At 40.9% G+C, this 19,068-nt stretch overlaps 1 protein-coding gene across 13 annotated transcripts in view; it reads left to right on the top strand.

Annotated features, from left to right (window-relative positions):
• Positions 1-561: 561 nt before the first annotated feature.
• CCDC158 (coiled-coil domain containing 158) overlaps positions 562-19,068 on the top strand; it is a 78,915-nt gene continuing 60,408 nt past the window's right edge. For 9 of the 13 annotated variants that reach the window (XM_043448119.1, XM_043448116.1, XM_043448114.1 and 6 more), the window contains exons 1-3: positions 892-1,094; positions 6,540-6,582; positions 15,994-16,137. In XM_043448119.1, coding sequence (XP_043304054.1) covers positions 16,068-16,137 — 70 coding nt within the window. In that variant the 5' untranslated portion in view covers positions 892-1,094; positions 6,540-6,582; positions 15,994-16,067. Of the gene's footprint in view, positions 634-891; positions 1,095-6,539; positions 6,583-8,342; positions 8,384-15,993; positions 16,138-19,068 lie in introns of those variants that run through there. The other 4 variants (XM_043448111.1, XM_043448113.1, XM_043448112.1 and 1 more) reach the window with 4 other exon arrangements.

Below are 19,068 nucleotides of genomic sequence, written 5' to 3'. Positions count from 1 at the left end.
AATTTTATGAAAATTTAAAACTACATTATGCAATGTAGGATTTATTAATATTTCCAATCAACTCACACATAAAAAGTTATTCGCTGGAGGTGTCCTTATAGTGCCACTGCTAATGGCATTAACGCTGACAGGTGGCATCCATCACACTCAGGCCCTTTCTGGATTTCTTCCATCCGAGCACTAATTTAGGCAGTCCGGAGAGGTCTAAGTGTGTAATCACAGTACATGGTAAGTTCTATATTGCAGAGATGACGACAGACAGCAATTGAATCACAGCGAAAGAAAACTCTCCGGAGGCGAGAGGGTCAGCTATTCCGAGGACACTTCTGAACCTTGCAAAACATTCCGGACAGAGGATCAGGATAAGCAAAGGCAGATAGACAGAGGGGAATTGAGAGGTAGGTTGGGGTGGGAGGGGCCACTGTTAGAAGGCGGGCCGGGAGGCCTGACTAGCAACGCCAATATTGGCCTGATTCTTAGATTGTGAATACAGACAGGATTTATGCGGGTCGGTAAAGAATTGGGGAAGATCCTCTGCGGAGCAACTTGGAGAATAGCCCGGGCGTTCGGGTGATGGAGGGCAAGAGCAGGACGTGGGTACCGGCTAGGAGGCCGCAGATAAAGAGAATGGCCGTGAGTGGCAGAGAGTATAAATTGGAAGCCCGAATCGGGGTCGCTTGTGGAGTAGGGCTGGCAGGATTTGATGCCAAGCAGCCCCCTCGGTCAGGGCTCCTAGGATGGAGACGCTGGGCGGGCGAGGCGGGAGGGCGGGGGGCGGAAATGGCGCTCGGTTGCCCGGGCGACGGCGTCTAGGGGCGGAGTCTGGGGCCGGAGGTGGTCCCCACATGGTTAGTTCAGCATCCCCCCGCCCCCTCCCGACTCTCCGGCAAGGTGGCCAACGGTTGCCCCCGAGGCTGGCTTGGAGCAGGCAGGGCGCGAGCCCGAGCGCACGGGGAGCTGGCGCACGGGTGGGCGGGGCTCGGTCCCGCGCCGCCGCCGCCGCCGCCGCCCAGTCGACGCAGGTGCGGCCGCCGCGCCCGCCGGCGCCCCCGCGGGGATGGGGCCGGTCTCTTAGGATGAGGCGTTAGTAGCAGGTACAGGGGCGGGCGCGACCGGGGGGACCGGGTGAGGAGGTGGGTCGTTCGCCACAGGACCCGAGGCTGCGCGTCTTCCTTTCTGGAACCTTCCAGATCTTTGCGTTTGTTTTGCACATGATGGATGCCCAATAAATTGTCTCTTTACCAGGAGGGACTGCCGTTGTTTTCAGGAATCACAAGACTTCCGGGGACGGTGGCTGAACTGTAGGACTATAGTAGTCCTTTCGGTAGAAACTATAGGATCCTGTTGTTCCAACATTACTGCTAACTCCTGTTCCTACCCAGCTTCTCTCGCAGACAGGGGGAGGAATAGGGAAGACAGAGACATAATGAGTAATGTGTAACCTTGGACAGTCTAATCCAAATGAGATTGTATTAAATGCTGTTCAAGGGCCCTCTCAGCTGGAACTCTGTCTGTTAAGTGGGAGTCTGGTTCTGTATCATTATCAGTATCTATCAGAAACAGTGGGTTCTCAGATGAGTCCACCCTCTCCCACAAAACTCTGCTCCCAGTCACCACTGAGGCTCTTGTTCCAGGTTGAGTTCATGCATCTTTATTTTTTTCTTTTTTAAATTGTGAAAGTATGATCACATATTTACAGGAGACGTGGACAATACAGAACAAAATTAATATGTAGTTCCACTGTATATTATAATTATTTTTAAGTGGATAAATTACGATTTTTGGTCGGAGTTTCAGCATCAAGCTCTCAAAAATTAATAGAATGAATAGATAGAATAGCCAGAAAAGTAGAAGGCTATAATAATAGACCTGAAGAGCCCTGTGGTGTTCATGCATCTTGGTGTACTTTAAGAGCAAGGGAAAGTAGAAGAAAAGTGAAGTTGGCTATTTCTCAGGGTCTTTTGACTGGCATCCACTTCTTGCTTCCTCCGCAGCTGCCCATTCAGGAAAGGAAGGCTCAGCACCTTCGCTGTCCTGGAACGCAGCGGGGCAGGACTGTTTCTCTGTGTAAAGTCATGGGGTGGAGGTGGGGGAGTGAGGGAGATGCCTGGTCCTCCCACCTCTATTGTTTTTAGATTTATACAGTTATCTTTATTTGTCTTGTGGGTAAAATGGTGTTTATGCCCTGGAGACATTTTTATACTCCTGAATTGAGGGCAGACATTGACAATTTATTTTGTATATGCAGACTCCTTACCATTGTGGTTTACAGGAGGACTCAGTGTTGTCTATTTAGTATATTAGGGCCATTCACATCCACAGGGCCTCTGCAAACCACCTGTTCCCACACTAGAAGCCCTCAGATGATTTGGTATAGTAGGCTAAATAAGGGCCACCCAAAAATATCAGGTCCCAATCCCTGGAACCATAAATGTGATAAGCCAAGAAGGTCTTTGCATATATGATTAAGTCAAGGATCTTGAACTAGAAAGGTTATCTGAGTGGATCCTAAATGCAAACAATAGAATCCTTGAGGGAGGCAGAGGAGATTAGACAGGGAAGAGGAGACTGCATTGTGGACACAGATTAGAGTGATGTGGCCACAAGCCAGGGAATGCCAGCAACTACCAGAGGCTGGTGGAGGCAAGAAATGGATTCTTTCTTTGAGCCTTTGAAGGGAGCACAGCCCTGCCAATACTGGGATTTCAGCCCTGTGAGACTGATTTTGAACTTCTGGCACCAGATCTGTGAAAGAATAAATGGCTATGGTTTTAAACCACCAAGCTTTTGGTAACTTGTTATGGTGATTATATGAAACTAATACATACAATTATGCTTATAAGTCACATAGAATCAGGCCTGTATTGATGAATGTTTTAAAGCTTTCCAGCTGGGGCAGTGGCAGGTGTTGTGGTGGAGACCATTGAGTATTTCCTGAACCCTGTACATCCTAAGGAAAAGATTTAAACAGAGAATTTGGTGAGAAGGGAAAATAAGTTGCATTAGAAAGAGATGGTCTAGCACTAAAGCAATTTTCTTTGAACTTTCTTTGTGTTTCTTTTAATATATCACTGCATTTGCTCTGGTTAAGAGAATATAGGTACAATTTGACTTAGGTTTGGTCCTTAGTTAAGATGATGTTGGATATCTATCAGGTGTATATCAAATGAGAGTTGCAGACACCTGGAAATTGAGTTCTGGGTTCAATCCAGGAGAAAAGAGGCAATGCTAAAGTGCTTCCATAAGGAAGTTAAAAGCAATCTCTAGTTATCTTGAAATTAAGACACTTAGCAATATTTAGGATTAGGATGCAGGAAAAAAAAAAGTGTTCAGATTTAATTGATTGACTTCTGGGTCCCAAGCAGCTAATTTGCATCCCTATTCTTACTCCACAAAGCATTACAGAAATGTACAAAGAGTAGCCAGTCTGCTTTGTTTTTGAACTGCTTTTTTGAGGTTTAATTTGCTTACCATAAAATTCATCAATGTTAAGTATAAAATCCAATGATTTTTATTAAGTCACCATGATTCAGTTTTAGAACATTTCCATCACCCAAAAAAGATCGCTGGTACCCATTCGTAGTCAGTCTCCATTCCCAACCCCAGCACCAATCTGCTTTTGATCACTGGCCTACTTTAGAGTTAAGGTTTTAATTCCTCTGCAGGGACTACTCCAGTGGCTTCAAAACTGACCGCTGTTTCTACTCAGCCTATTTCCCACCCAGCCGCTGAAAGATTATCTGCCTCTGGTTAAAATGCTCCATGGCTTTCCCTTGCAATTAGAATAAACCTCCAAGTCCTTAGTGTAGCTTTTTCAAGGTCCGGTGAACTCTACAACCAACCAGCCTCACCAGCAACTTCTCAAGATAGTTTAGGAAAGGAACTCCTAAAAAGCACAGTGTTTCTTTGGACACAGTACACAGCCGGCTGTCTGTAAGCAGACCTTCCATTCTCCCCGGGCTATGTGCAGGCTCCACTAGCCTCCTCCCTGGCAGGCAGTGAACACGTAGTCTTTCTTATCTCCAGACCTTTTCGTGTGGTACTTCCTCTTAGGATCTTCCCCAGTCCTCTGCAGAGCTGACTTTGTCATTCAGCTCACATGTCACTTCAGGAAGTCCTTCCCTGACCTCCTAAGTAGCCTCAACTCCTCAACTCTGTGTTACTACTCTATGTTATTTTCATCATTGCACTTGACCACTCTCCAAAACTATATTTTTGATTTATTTTGTTAATGTCTTTCTCTGTTAGAATATAAGATCCACAAGGGCAGAAACTTGATTGGTCATGATCTTACAAAAGCTCTCTCTCTAGTGTTTACAGAGGCACTATTCACAGTGGCAATACACTGTAAACCATCAAAATGCTACTAACAGCAATTAATAATTACCAGAGGCTTACTGTGTACCATGCCCTGTGCTCAGTGTTTTATATGCATGGATGATTTAATTAAATTTTACTACTATTGATGTGGGAAGAGTGAGGAAAGCATGTCCTCCAAATACAGTTCCCCACATTAAATTATATCTTTCAGAGGCATTGGGTACTGTTCTTTCCCTTATTATTAGAACGTTGATTTTAAGGCTGGATCAGTGTACATTGCTACCAGCTACATGGTTTTGAACCTTTCTCTACTTCCCTGAAAACTAAACTGGAGACGGGTTTTTAGGGAAGAAAGGAGGAAGAAAAAGAGTGTAAATAAAGGAGGGTCCTGAAAGAGCAGGACATGCTCAGGACACAGCTTTGAATGGACACAGTGTGTGTGTGTCAGGGGAGTGAAGATGAAGGCAATGAGGCTGAGAGGTTGGTTAGGCCAGATCGTAAAGGGCTTTGCGGGCTAGTCTTAGTTTAAGCTATTGTTTTTGAGCAGGTTGTGGCAGAATAGCTCTGATGTTAAAGGAAGATTGTAAGAAACTGAAACTTAGAAGGATCATTGTGAGGGATTTTGTAGCAGGTCTAGTAAGAGTTCGTTAAAGCATGAAAGAATACAGTATGACTAAAAATAACTAAGCTGCAAAGCCAGGATTCCTTCCTTATAACTTATGACCACATTTAAGTCTCCTTCACTGAGTTAAAAGGTATTACTCAACAGAAGGTAGAGTTTGAGTAAATGAATAACAGATGAAGACACTGAAATGTCTGCCTTGGAAAGCTGGCTTTATGGTATCACTATCTGAGAAAATCCTAGGAAATAGGTTAGGTAGGAATGCAGAGAGACCAGGTTTGGGATAAAGATGAATCTAGAGCCCCTCAATTTTTTTTAACAACAAAGCATGAAATTTTCTGGAAGCAGTGGAATTATCCCTGTCTGGCTTTGCTGACTGGAATTGCCTGTGAGAAGTCATTGTATTTGGGGTCATCTTTTTGCTGAAGTTTCTCCATACGAAATCATAGAATGTCCAGATTGGAGAAGATTTTACAATTCTTCTAGTTTAACACTCTGCCAAGAGAGGAAGGCCAGTGGCAGTTGTCATCCCAACAAATGCTCACCCACTTTCAGCTTGAACACCTCACAAGGAGGTCCACTGTGTATATATTGAAGGTGCTTCAGTTTTTAGAATGTCTCTGTCCACTCTGAGCTAGAACCTGTCTCCCTTTAGTTCTGTCCATTAGTCCTCATTCTGCACATAGAACACCATCATTCTTTTTTTCAATTGAGGTTAAATGATATATAACACTGGTTATTACATTATGATTTAATATTTGTGTTGTCATTCATTTTTCCAGAAAGGCAGCTGCTCACTTAGATGCCACTGAGATATTCCAGAATTCCTAGTTGTTTTTCTCAGCTCCATTGCTTAAGATTTATAGACCTATTGCTGGTTTATAGATAGAATTTCCTCTACTCAGTAACTTTTCTAACCAAGCACAAGAGCTGTTACCTGGTCAAAGCATCTCCAAGCAGTGAAAAGCAGCTTACATGGTCAGAAGACATTCAGGGGATCTATTTAAGTTAGTTTGGAAGTACCTGGAGAAGGGTTGGGTCTGGAATGTTGATATATACAACAAGATTAGCGTTGGACCTAATGGAAGCATGGGCTTCCCTGATGGCTCAGATGGTAAAGAATCCACCTGCAATGCTGGAGACCTAGGTTCCATCCCTGGGGTGGGAAGATCCCCTGGAGGAGGACATGGCAACCCACTCCAGTATTCTTGCCCGGAGAATCCCATGGACAGAGCCCGGCGGGCTACAGTCCCTGGGATAAAAGAGTCGGACACGACTGAGCGACTAAGTACAGCAAAATAGGGAGTGTATAGTTGACCATGTTCTGTTGTGTAAACTTAGTGTAGATAAGTGCCGCAGGTGCCATTTTAAATGCTGTAAATTTAAAATGTCAATATTTTCATGTACAAGATAAACCCAAAGGAAGAAGAATTCGAACTTTTGTTGTAGCTATTGTATGTACATGTTTTAGGTGTTGTCAAGATTTTAAGTGATGAAAACGAACTTGCAAGTTGAACTTTTTGAAAATAATAAATTTTAGATAATGAAGTACTGTATATATTAATAAGCAGATTTTAAAATATTTTCTGTTTTTCAGGTGTTGATAGGATAAGTGAAAATAAGAATATCCAGATTTTAAGGTATTTCTTGTTTTACTATGGGTTATACGTAAGAATTGTGACTAAATATAACTGATAACACTAATTTATTATATCTGCAACTAATTTTAGACCCTGAGGTCTTAAACTTGATCAATGCCTAGGCTAGAATATCTAAGTTAATAAAGTTATAATGGGTTTATCTCTGTGGTTTTCAAACTTTGATCAGTAGAGCCTTCTGTATTCCATAAAGGTATTTGGAGGGCAGAGAGGAGGGTGTGTGTAGTCAGGTGTCTGAAGATTCAATGAAAGGCTTCCACTCCTTAAAAAAATTTAGAAGACACACCTGTAACCTCATTTAGTAATGGTGGGAATTGAGGCTCAGAGATGTGAATAGATTTGCTTATGCTTTCAAGGTGACCAAGGGCAGAATTACAATTCTAAGTTCTGTTTTTCTTCTGGGCTGCCTCCTTCCAAAATGGTCTCATGTACTGGTGATGTAGAATCTTACGTAGCTTAATTCTGTATTACATTATAATGTTCCCTGAGTTTATTCAGTGTATTCTGAACCCACTTTCTTTTCTGTTAGAGGACATATATGAAACATACCTTCTTTTTAGATAAACAGAAAGATATAGCCGTTTATTATGGGAAAGTGAGCTGGTATATACTGCCTAAATTTCAAAAACAGTATTGTTACTCTTGGTTTATTATTCCATTATGTAGCGCTGCTGCTAAGTCGCATCAGTCGTGTCTGACTCTGTGCGACCCCATAGACGGCAGCCCACCATGCTAGTTTCCTATAGATTGAGGCAACAGGGTAGTAAGTCTGATGAGTTTCCTCAGGTAATTCTTATTCTTTTGAGGTGTATACTCCGTATCCATCTTATAGTCTTACAGAGGTTAAATATTGTTTTTGAAGGTTACATAGGTGGTAGATCACAGAGCTGGAATTTGAACCCGTGAGTGATGTGAAGTTAGTAGTAAGAACAATAACTCAGGCAATAAAGGTTTATTCAGCAGTAACTGCTCTCTTCATTGTGTTTCTCAGACTGTACTGGCCCAGGCATGTGATATTTGGATTAGTCTTAGTAGTGAGACCTGGGTTCGATCCCTGGGGCAGGAAGATCCCCTGGAGAAGGCAATGGCACCCCACTCCAGTACCCTTGCCTGGAAAATCCCAGGGATGAAGAAGCCTGGTAGACTACAGTCCATGGGGGCGCAAAGAGTCGGACACGACTGAGCGGCTTCACTTTGTTTCACTTTCACTTTCCCTGGTGGCTCAGATGGTAAAGAGTTTTCCTGCAATACAGAAGACCTGGGTTCCATCCCTGGGTTGGGAAGATTTCCTGGAGAAGGAAATGGCAACCCACTCCAGTATTCTTGCCTGGAGAATCCCATGGACAGAGGAGCCTGGCAGGCTGTAGTCCATGGGATTTCAAAGAGTCGGACATGACTGACTGACTAACACACTAGAGTACCCTAGGATTTCCTGGGGAAAACATACCTGCAGACTGGTTCTACAAGGGTATGAACTGGCTTTATAAAATCACCAATCTCAGGCTTCCGTGAAAGATAGCACCCTAAAGGCTTGAGTCATTAATTTATGAATCCAGTAATGTAAATGTAACGCACATTGTAGGTGAAACTGAAAGTTGCTCAGTCTTGTCCGACTCTTTGAGACCCCATGGACTATACAGTCCATGGAATTCTCCAGGACAGAATACTGGAGTGAGTAGCCTTTCCCTTCTCCAGAGGATCTTCCCGACCCAGGAATCACACCGGGGTCTCCTGCATTGCAGGTGGATTCTTTACCAACTGAGCCATCGGGGAAGCCCACATTGTAAGTAATCTTTCCAAATCAAAATAGATCATGGATTCTGAATCAGCTTACTATGGAGACAGTCACATTCTATCATAGTCACAGGAGAGGTCTACCCAGCATAGCCATACAGAAAGAAATCAAGGTGAGGACTGGTCCCATTAGGGAAGGTATAGGTGTACAGTCACCACAGCTTTTGGGAGCCAAGGAGAAGAGGTGAAAACCCAGGAAATAGTTTTAAGTCCCTTGGCTCAACTGTGTAACAAAAACTAAAGGCTATAACCTTATTTTCCTCCAAAAGTCCACTTTTTGTGGTCTGTAGTTTCTAAGGCCTTTTCTGCAACATTCCAATTAAATAACAAGAGTAGAATCCTTACCTAGCTATTACTTGTCAGAAATTTAGTCATCTTTCAGTGTGAACCTGTTCATAATTTTAAACCAGGCAGAATTGTTCTTAATAAATCTTGGGCATACTAGAAGAGGCCAAGATCTCATCTGTGTGCTTTTCTCAGAGGTTTAAATCAAACACGTGTAAGTTCATGTTTTGATCCGCAAATCAACAAAGTACAGCATTTTCACAGTTTCATGACTTACTGAGACAAAAAAAAACTTTTTCTTTTTCCAGAAATCCTTAGTAATTTAAGAAGTTTTATACCTGAAAATAGGAATAAGGTTACAATTCTTACAATGCAATGAAAATAAATACTGAATGATTTGACCAGTTTAATAATTTGGTCCATCTAAAACAGTGAAAATCTAGATTACAAATAACTTTTAAAAGACATTTCATTACTCTCAGGTATATACATTAAATAACTAGCAGCACTGGCAAATAGACGTACCTGTTCTGCTTATCTTTCTTGTAGGTTCTGTTTCTTTCTTGATAGCCCAAAGTCTGCTTTCAAGCAGAGTGGATTAGTGTATGTTCTCCTAATGCTGGGCTTTGATTCCGCCTGCCCTACTCATTCCTTCATGCTTTGGATCTATCTCTAATTTATGATAATAACATTACTCAATAATTTACATTTTCTTACTTTTACCATCCTGAAGAATCACCAAATATATCATTTTAGTGTGTAAGCTAAGTTAAACAGCAAACATTCATGATAAAACTTGTTTAAATGAGAGGGGTTCCCCCCACCCCGCAAATAGCAATTTCTTCTATTTAGAACATTTAAATTGCCTAGCAATCTTGACTAACGTTCCATTTGTTATAATTCTTTATGGAATGTTTCCCTACCTGCCACTTATTTCCTGAAAATGATAGTACAAACATATTAAGGTAGAATTTAATCATTGTTTTGACAGATGGCACCTCAGTAATCTAAAAGGCAAAACTGTGAGTGTAATAAAAACGAATTCTGTTCAACAGCAAAAATTCTTTTTAGCTCAGAAGCTTTTAAAACTTACTTTTAATACAGTGCTTGCATTGTAAAAATGATGAGCAGTATGTTCTGTGTAATATTCCTCTTTCCATCATTTTGATAGTTCTTACCTACATCTATTTTTTAAAGAATTAGCATTCTGATTCATTAATGTGATCTATTGTTTTTCTGTTTTCTTTTTTTTGTTGTTGTTGTTTTTTGTTTTCTTTTTTTTAATTGTTTTTCTGTTTTGTTAATTTCTGCTTTTGTCTTTCGGAGAAGGCAGTGGCACCCACTCCAGTAATCTTGCCTGGAAAATCCCATGGACGGAGGAGCCTGGTAGGCTGCAGTCCATGGGGTCGCGAAGAGTCAGACACGACTGAGCGACTTCACTTTCACTTTTCACTTTCATGCATTGGAGAAGGAAATGGCAACCCACTCCAGTGTTCTTGCCTGGAGAATCCCAGGGACGGGGGAGCCTGGTGGGCTGTCGTCTGTGGGGTCGCACAGAGTCGGACACGACTTAAGCGACTTAGCAGCAGCAGCAGCTTTTGTCTTTATTATGTCCTACCATGTGCTTTTGTTATATTCCCCCCTCCCTTTTTGTATTAGAAATCTTTTTGTGTTACAAATCTAATTCACTTATTTTCATGCTTTTTTAAAAAATTAAAATAGGTGTTTAAGGCTGGGAATTTTCCTTTTTGCATTGCTTTAATGTTTCTCAGATTCTGATATGTAGTGCTTTCATTGTCATTGTTTTAGAAATTTTAAAATTTCTGTTTGTATTTCTCTTATCACACAAAAGTTATTAATACAAAGCCTTTTAATTTTTAAGTGGAAAGGCTTTTTTTCTTTTGGGGTTTTACTTTTATTTTCTCATATTACATTGTGACCAGAGGGGGATGTTTGTCATTTCTGTTTATGGAAGCTGCTAATCTGTTATTTGTGTCCTAGAGTATGATTGAGTTTTGTGAATGTTCTATGTGTACTTGAGAGGAATGTGTATTCTCTGTTCTTAAAACATAGTGTTCAATGTATATCCACAAAGTCTACCTTAGTGATTATTTCTAACTCTTTTATATCCTTACTTATTTTTGGCTGCTTGATCTCTCTCATGCTGAGTGACATGTTAAAACCTCTCATTATTACTGTTTCTAGTTCTTATTGCATTTCCTGTAATTTATGTTTTATCTAAATGATTGCTGTGTTAAATGGTATATAGAGTCAGAGGCGGAGAAGGCAACGGCACCCCGCTCCAGTACTCTTGCCTGGAGAATCCCATGGACCGAGGAGCCTGGTGGGCTGCAGTCCATGGGGTCGCTAAGAGTTGGACACAACTGAGCGCCTTCACTTTCACTTTTCACTTTCGTGCATTGGAGAAGGAAATGGCAACCCACTCCAGTGTTCTTGCCTGGAGAATCCCAGGGACGGGGGAGCCTGGTGGGCTACCGTCTATGGGGTCACACAGAGTTGGGCACGACTGAAGTGACTTAGCAGCAGCAGCAGAGTCAGAGGTATTATATTTTTATTGTGGAATGAAGCTTTTAGCTTAAGTGCCCTTTGTCTTATTTAATACCCTTTGGCTTGAAGACTGGTCTGGTTATCAGGATTTTAACCCATGCTTTTTTAAAAAAAAATTTATTGATGTGTGTTTGATTTACAGTGTTGTGTTAATTTCTGCTGTGCAGCAAAATCATACATCTATATATTCATATTCTTTCTATTATAGCTTTTTATAGGATATTGAGTATAGTTCCTTGTGCTATACAATAGGACCTTGTTGTTTATCCATTGAATATGTAATAGTGTGCATCTGCTAACCCCAAACTCCCAATCCTTCCCTCCCAGTGCTCTTCCCCCGGCCACCGTGAGTCTGTTCTCTATTTCTGTGAGTCTGCTTCTGTTTCATTGATACAGACTCATTTGTGTCATATTTTAGATTCCACATATAAGTGATATCATATGGTATTTGTATTTTTCTTTCTGACTGACTTTGCTTACTGTGATAATCTCTAGGTCCATTCATGTTGCTGCAAATGGTATTAAATTGTGTGTGTGTGTATACACACACACACACACATTCTTTATCCATTCATCTTCAGTGGACATTTACATTTCCATGTCTTGGCTATTGTAAATGGTGTTGCTACGAACACAGGGGTGCACATATCTTTTTGAATTAGCTTTGTCTGGGTATATGCCCAGGAATGGGATTGCTGGATCATATGGCTACTCTAATTTTTTGAGGAGCCTTCATACTGCTTTTTATAATGGCTGTACCAATATACATTCCCACCAACAGTGTAAAAGGGTTCCCTTTTCTTTGCATCCTCTCCAGCATTTATTATTTGTAGACTTTTTATTGATGGCTATTCTGATTGGTGTGTGGTGGTACCTCATTGTAGTTTCTATTTGTAAATCTCTAATAATTAGTGATGAGCATCTTTTCATTTGCCTGTTGGCCATCTGTATGTCTTTGGAGAAATGTCTATTTAGGTCTTCTGCCCATTTTTTGATTGGGTTGTTTGCTTTTTTGTTATTGAGTTGTATGAGCTCTTTGTATATTTTGAAAATTAATCCTTTATCAGCCACATCATTTTCAAATATTTTCTCCCAGTCTGTAGGTTGTCTTTTCATTCTGTTTATAGTTTCATTTGCTGTGCAAAAGCTTATAAGTTTGATTAGGGCCCATTTGTTTATTTTTGCTTTTATTTCTGTTGCTTTGGGAGATTAACCTAAGAAAACATTGGTATGACTTTTATTAGAAAACATTTTGTATATCTTCTCTTCTAGGAGTTTTATGGTGTCATGTCTTGTATTTAAGTCTTTAAGTCATTTTGAGTTTACTTTTGTGTATAGTATGAGGATGTGTTCTAACTTCATTGATTTACATGCAGTTGTCCCAACATTTTCAGCACCACTTGCTGAAGAGACTTTTTCCAATTTTATATTCTTGTCTTCTTTGTCAAAGATTAATTGACCATAGGTGAGTGGGCTTATTTCTGGGCTCTCTATTCTGCCCCATTGATCCATATGTCTATGGCGGGGGTGGGGTGGGAGGTGGGCAGCCAATACCATGCTGTTTTGACTACTGTAGCTTTGTGATATTGTCTGGAGTCTGGGAGGGGTATGCCTCCTACTTTGTTTTATTTTCCTCAGAATTGCTTTGGAAATTCTGGGTCTTTTATGGTTCTATATACATTTGAAATTATTTGTCCTAGTTCTGTGAAAAATGCCACAGGTAATTTTAATAGGGATCACATTAAGTCTGCAGATTGCTTTGGATAGTATGGCCACCCCATGCTTTATTATTGCATTCATTTGCCTAGCAGATCATGGTGTCACTTTATTTGAAGTTTGGTTTTTTTTTTTTTTAAATCAGTGCCTTTTACTGTCCTCTTATGTATAGCACAGAGTTGAATTTTTTTAAGAGCTAATTTGAAATTTCTTTGAATAGTCAAGTCCTTTCAGATTTACTGACATGACTGTTGTGTTGGTCTAAATTCTGTCTCATTGTTATATTACATTATTATCTTGTGGTGTAATTACTGTGTGTATTATAGTAATGTGTTTAGTTTTCTTTTTTAAAAAAATTCTTTTGGCATTTAAGATTTTTATTTTTATTCTAGTTGTTACCTTTGCCTTAATGCTTTCTATACTACACCCATAACCTCTCCAACTTTTTTTCTTATTTAACCTTTTGCTTTTTGTCAATTTTAAATGGTATTTTTTACAGCCAGTGGCCCTCTATTTCCCTTTTACTCTCTCTTCCCATCTTTAGTTGTATCTGTTCTCTATTGTCACACATATAATATTTATATATTATTTTTCAGTGCCATTAACCTTCTCATGTTTTAGTCTCAACTCTACAATTGAATATTTAAAATGTTCACATAAAGTGTTCCCAGTCATCTTTTTTTAAAACATAGGCCTCCCTTTTCCCAAATTTTATTTTGAAAAATTTAAAACCTCTGGAAAAACCAAAGATTTACACCAGCTGTTAGCATGTTGCCACGTTTGCTGGTCATTATTGGTTGGATGAAGCTTCACTCCCTCTGGTAGATTCCTCAGAAGGGGCACTTACGTACAATGTTCTGGCACATTCAAAACTGCTTTTCCATGCTTTTGTGTCTTTTGATCTTGGCTGGATATAATAGGCTTGGTTTGTACTTTCTTTTTCCTTATATTCCTTGAAAATGCTGCTCTTCTGTTGCCTTGCTCTGTATGTTGTTTTTGAATAATCTGATGCCATTCTAATCTTTCTGCCTTTATAAATTACTTCATCTTTTTTGCCTGCAGGCCCTAAGGATTTTTTTCATAATCTTTAACATCTTAATGTTGTTTCTGTAGGATGTATTTCAAAGTTAATCATTCTTGGCTGATTTTCCTTAGTATGAAAAATGTATAGATTTGGATCTTCATTTATTTCTAGGAAGCTTCCTTGGATTATAGTTTTAAATAACAGTTCTATTTCATTTTTTGGACACTTCTTCTTCAGGGACACCAATTATATTCAACCTCCTTTGCCTGTCTTCCATTTCTTTCACTTCTTCTCCAACCCCCTTTTCTTCTTTATCTCCGTTTTCATCCTCTTGGCTGTTTTCCTGATTTCCTTCAGTGCCTTTATTAAGTTTACATTGCAGTTTATTCTCTGGTCTTTGTAATTTGGTCTTCACTTCTGATATAAGTCTGTGTTTTTCTTCTCTTTCCTTACCTCAGGCAACTCTCATTTCATTTCTCCCTGATGACTTGCTTGTTTTCTTTGTTTCTTGTCCACTTATGTTCTTACATTTTACGATTCTTACTCAAGGGTGACTTTTCATTATTCCCAAATGCTTGTTTGAGAATATTTAGTTCAGCTTGGAGTGTTGTGTTACAGCTTTCATTGAGTTCATGTTTGTTGTTGGGGAGGGTTCGGGGGACTTTTTATGAGCAGAAAAGATTTTATCCACATTTTCTGATATTTTGTGGAAGTTTTGTATGGATTATGCATGTGATCTATTTTTAACTATTTCTGTTTATTTAGTGGACAGGACTGTTGGTCTGAGAGAGCTGTCTTCCGGGCATTCTCTTGTATGGATGGTGGGGGAATATTAGGTGGGAAGGGTAGAAGGAGCACTGGCATATCTTGCTTCTTTTTGCTTTTGCTGGTTCCTAAAATTTCCTGCCTCATTTCCATCTTTCCTTTCCTGCGATGTCTCCAGGGGAGACCAGATCTCCCCTGGAAATACCCTGAGTCTCCCTCAGAAACACTCTTCTCTGAGGCAGATGCTCCTGGTGTCCACCCACCTTCAAGCCCTAACTGCGCAGCTGGAGACTGTCGTGTTCCAGCCTGTGCTCAGTGACCTGGCTCTTCTGCTCACTTTCTGGGGGCGCCCCGTGCTTCCTCTGGACCCTCTGCTCCTTTTCAGCCTCTCCTCTCCCGCTGTCCACACCCACAGGCCTGTAGTGCTGGTCCGTAGAGTGTGGGAGCACTTTTGGAAAAAAATTTCCCTCTGCTAACAGATAATTTGAAGGCTGTGACATTCTCTGTCTTCTGGGAATGCTGAGGGCTTGGAGCCCATGTGCTTCTATTTGGGTTTTTTCTGTTGTTGATTTTATGGATATTCAGAGGATAAGGAGAAGATTTGGAATCAGGCCTCTACCAGTGTTCTTCAAACCCCAAAGTCCCCTCTTGGCCTAATCTAAAATTATGAGCACTGTCTGATATCCAGGAAGTTTTTACCATTTATTGTGCTCAGTCACTCAGTTTTGTCCAGCTGTTTGTGACCCCCCTGGGGTCTTTGGGACTGTAGCCCACCAGGCTCCTCTGTCCATGGGGTTTTCCAGGAAAGAATATTGAAATGGGTTGCCATGCCCTCCTCCATTACCTTTTATTAATGATTTCTAATTTGAATTTTCTTCATAATTTGTGACTTCTTACTGAGGAAGTGCCTTCTTTCATTATTTGACAATGTAACTTATGAGAGAGACGTAAGAAGAGAAAAAAGTCTGCCCCAGATTAGAGTGCTAATAATGTAGTAATTAAAAGTGTTTCTTATTTTTGGGTTATCTTTAATAAACCACTTGGCCATTAAAATCAACAAGTTTTGCAATAAGATTCTATTCACTTATTAATTTTATGTAATAATAAAATATTTCTGTGTAAATATTTTCCTGGTGAAAACCTGTTATTAAATTTCAAATGTGAATATAGTCATTTCCTCCTCTGTGAACTTTTTTCACATAGTACCATATTAATAAAGACTAAATCCCTGTCTTTTATAGATAAGAACTAAAAGAACTAAATAGGGAAGCATTCATATTTCAAGATCTCTAAGAAGAGGTAGCAAATATTTAATATGGAACAAAAACCTTGTGAACCCAAAAATGAACATCTTTTGTCAAGCAGTGGCATCCCATCCAATGCAGGTATGTGTTTTTTATGAAACAAAAATGGGAGAAACTTAGAACTAAGCAGCCTTCATAATATTCATTCAAGCCACTGTTTTTTAGTATGTTTTAGTTTAACTGTGCAGGTCACAGACCTTGTTCATGAATGTTTACCAGATTATTTATAATTCTGCTTTATAAGGAAGAAGTTGTTTAATCTTTTAAAAATAGCGTGTCTATATTTTAGCATGTGTTTACATTATTTTCTGGTTTGAAGACTGTTTCCATGTTGAGGCACTTCTGCACATGCCGTTTCTCTAAATGCCTTCTCTTCCTTGGTCTGTCCCAGCCCCCAATTCTGCATCATTTTGACTGCTTTTCCCTTACATCTCTCCCCACCACATCCAATCAAGTACGACGTCCTGCTTTCTGTAGTCTCAGACATGTCTCTTGAATGCATTTTACCTCCCCATTCCCACGGCGACTGTTCTAGTTCAGGCCTCCCATCGACTCTGATGAAAATTATGTCAGTCAGCAGATAGCAGACAGGAAGACAGAAACTGGTGGAATAAATAGGCAGCACTTAAGACAGGGAATTTATAAGACAGGTGTTGGAAGAGCCAAGAAGGTTCTCGGGAAATGGAAGAACACAGAGCTCAACCACAGCAGGAAGCTGCTCCCAGCCTCTGAGCCAAAAGGACCCTGAGAGTAGGAGCTGTTAGAAGGCGTGGGTAGAAGCAGGAGGTGGAACCACGGTCAGGGCTGCCTGCTGGAGACGGACCCACCACTCACTGCCAGAAGCCCGTCTGAGGCAGCAGAGAGGAGAGTCCCTCAGTTTCTCCCCGCCTACGGCCTTCTGGTCTTTTGCCAGCACCTTCCATCGTGAACCTACCAGGAAACGTGCTGGGAATGGGGCATTGGAAGGATGGTCTCCACAGCACATGGCAGGGAAGGGGCTCTGTGGCGGTCAGGCGGGTGACTGCTCAACCCTGCCTGCTTTCCCTTCTTGTCTCTCTCGTCTGAAAGAATGCAGCCAGAGCTTATTCTGAATTACAGGTCTGTTGTTCCACTGGTCTGCTTACAGACTTTTGTCTTCACACGCTGATTCCATAAAAATTCTGCTCCTTAGGATGCTCATGCTGTTGGCACCTCCATTGTACTAGACCCATTCACTCTGCTCATTCCCGTTGCTCACCTCCCCACCTGCCTGATATCCCTCAGCCAATGGGGACATGGGTGCTTAGCTCATGGACTGTCATCCCGCCCCAGGCACACCATCATCCTGCAGTGTCATTGTCCTCGTGGATGATCCATCTAAGGTCTCAGACTCATGGCTTCTGTACTCTAGTTACTCAATCATTTTGATCTGTACAGCAGAAGGCAAAGGAGAAAAGGAAAGGTATACCCATTTGAATGCTGAGTTCCAAAGAAATCCAGAGAGAGATAAGAAAGCCTTCCTCGGTGATCAATGCAAAGAAATACAGGAAAACAATAGAATAGAAAAGACTAGAGATCTCTTCAAGAAATTAGAGATACCAAGGGAACATTTCATGCAAAGATGGGCACAATAAAGGACAGAAGTGACGTGGAGCTAACAGAAGCAGAAGATATTAAGTAGAGTTGGCAAGAATACACAAAAGAACTATACAAAAGAAAATCTTAATGACCCAGATAATCACGATGCTGTGATCACTCACCTAGAGTCAGGCATCCTGGAATGAGAAGTCAAGTGGGCCTTAGGAGGCATCACTACGAACAAAGCTAGTGGAGGTGAAGGAATTCCAGTTGAGCTATTTCAGATCCTAAAAGATGATGCTGTGAAAGTGCTGTGCTCAGTATGTCAGCAAATTTGGAAAACTCAGCAGTGGCCACAGACTGAAAAAGGTCCGTTTTCATTGAAATCCCAAAGAAAGGCAAAGCCAAAGAATGCTCAAACTATCGCACAATTGCACTCATCTCACATGGTAGCAAAGTAATGCTCAAAATTCTCCAAGCCAGGCTTCAACAGTACAGGAACCAAGAACTTTCAGATGTTCAAACTGGATTTAGAAAAGGCAGAGGAACCAGAGATCAAATTGCCAACTTCTGCTGGATCATCGAAAAAGCAATAGAATTCCAGAAAAACATCTATTTCTGCTTTATTAACTATACCAAAGCCATTGACTGTGTGGATCACAGCAAACTGTGGAAAGTTCTTAAAGAGTTGGGAATACTAGACCACCTTACCTGCCTCCTGAGAAATCTGTATGCAGGTCAAGAAGCAGCAGTTAGAACCAGACATGGAACAATGGACTGGTTCTAAATTGGGAAAGGAGTTATGTCAAGGCTGTATATTGTCACCTTGCTTATTTAGCTTCTGTGCAGAGTACATCATGCAAAATCCCAGCCTGGATGAAGCACACGCTGGAATCAAGATTGCCGGGAGAAGTATCAATAACCTCAGATATGCAGATGACACAACCCTTATGGCAGAAAGCAAAGAGGAACTAAAGAGCCTCTTGATGAAAGTGAAAGAGGAGAGTGAAAAGGCTGGCTTAAAACTCAATATTCAGAAAACTAAAATCATGGCATCTGGTCCCATCACTTCATGGCCAATAGATGGGGAAACAATGGAAACAGTGAGAGACTTTATTTTTGGGGGCTCCAAAATCACTGCCGATGGTGACTGCAGCCATGAAAATTAAAAGACACTTGCTCCTTGGAAGAAAAGCTATGACCAACCTAGACAGCATATTACAAAGCAGAGACATTACTTTGCCAACAAAGGTCCATCTGGTCAAGGCTATGGTTTTTCCAGTGGTCCTGTATGGACGTGAGAGTTGGACCATAAGACTCAGCACCAAAGAATTGATGCTTTTGAACTGTGGTGTTGGAGAAGACCCTTGAGAGTCCCTTGGACTGCAAGGAGATCCACCCAGTCCATCCTAAAGGAAATCAATCCTGAATATTCATTGGAAAGAGTGATGCTGA

This window comes from Cervus canadensis, chromosome 26 (assembly GCF_019320065.1).
Source record: "Cervus canadensis isolate Bull #8, Minnesota chromosome 26, ASM1932006v1, whole genome shotgun sequence".
In the NCBI taxonomy this organism is placed as follows: domain Eukaryota; kingdom Metazoa; phylum Chordata; class Mammalia; order Artiodactyla; family Cervidae; genus Cervus; species Cervus canadensis.
This window is presented reverse-complemented; position numbering and strand designations above follow the sequence as displayed.